Genomic DNA, 323 nt, shown 5'->3' with positions numbered 1-323 from the left:
GCCACCGCGGCGTCCTAGCCCTCTGCAGCCACTACTTCTATGCCATGTTCTCCGGTGACTTTGCCGAGAGCATCGCAGCGCGTGTGGAGCTGAAGGAGGTAGATCCCGGTGCGCTGGAGACGCTGCTCGACTTTGCCTACACGGGGAAGGTCACCATCAACCAGGGCAATGTGGAGGGGCTGATGAGGACCTCCAGCCAGCTCCACTTCCCTGCTATCCAGAAGGTCTGCAGCCGCTACCTCCGGCAGCAGATGGATGCCACCAACTGCCTAGGTATCTGCGAGTTCGGTGAGAGCCACGGCTGCCCTGAGGTCTCCTCCAAG

At 61.6% G+C, this 323-nt stretch overlaps 1 protein-coding gene across 1 annotated transcript in view; it reads left to right on the top strand.

Moving 5' to 3' along the window:
* Window positions 1-5: 5 nt before the first annotated feature.
* LOC103801759 (kelch-like protein 30) overlaps window positions 6-323 on the top strand; it is a gene marked incomplete at both ends in the record, with an annotated part of 896 nt that continues 578 nt past the window's right edge. Inside the window, 1 exon segment of the mRNA XM_009074187.1 lies at window positions 6-323. Within this exon segment, the coding sequence (XP_009072435.1) occupies window positions 6-323 (318 nt within the window).

The sequence above is a fragment of the Acanthisitta chloris genome, unplaced genomic scaffold (assembly GCF_000695815.1).
Source record: "Acanthisitta chloris isolate BGI_N310 unplaced genomic scaffold, ASM69581v1 scaffold41884, whole genome shotgun sequence".
NCBI classification, from domain to species: Eukaryota; Metazoa; Chordata; class Aves; order Passeriformes; family Acanthisittidae; genus Acanthisitta; species Acanthisitta chloris.
This window is presented reverse-complemented; position numbering and strand designations above follow the sequence as displayed.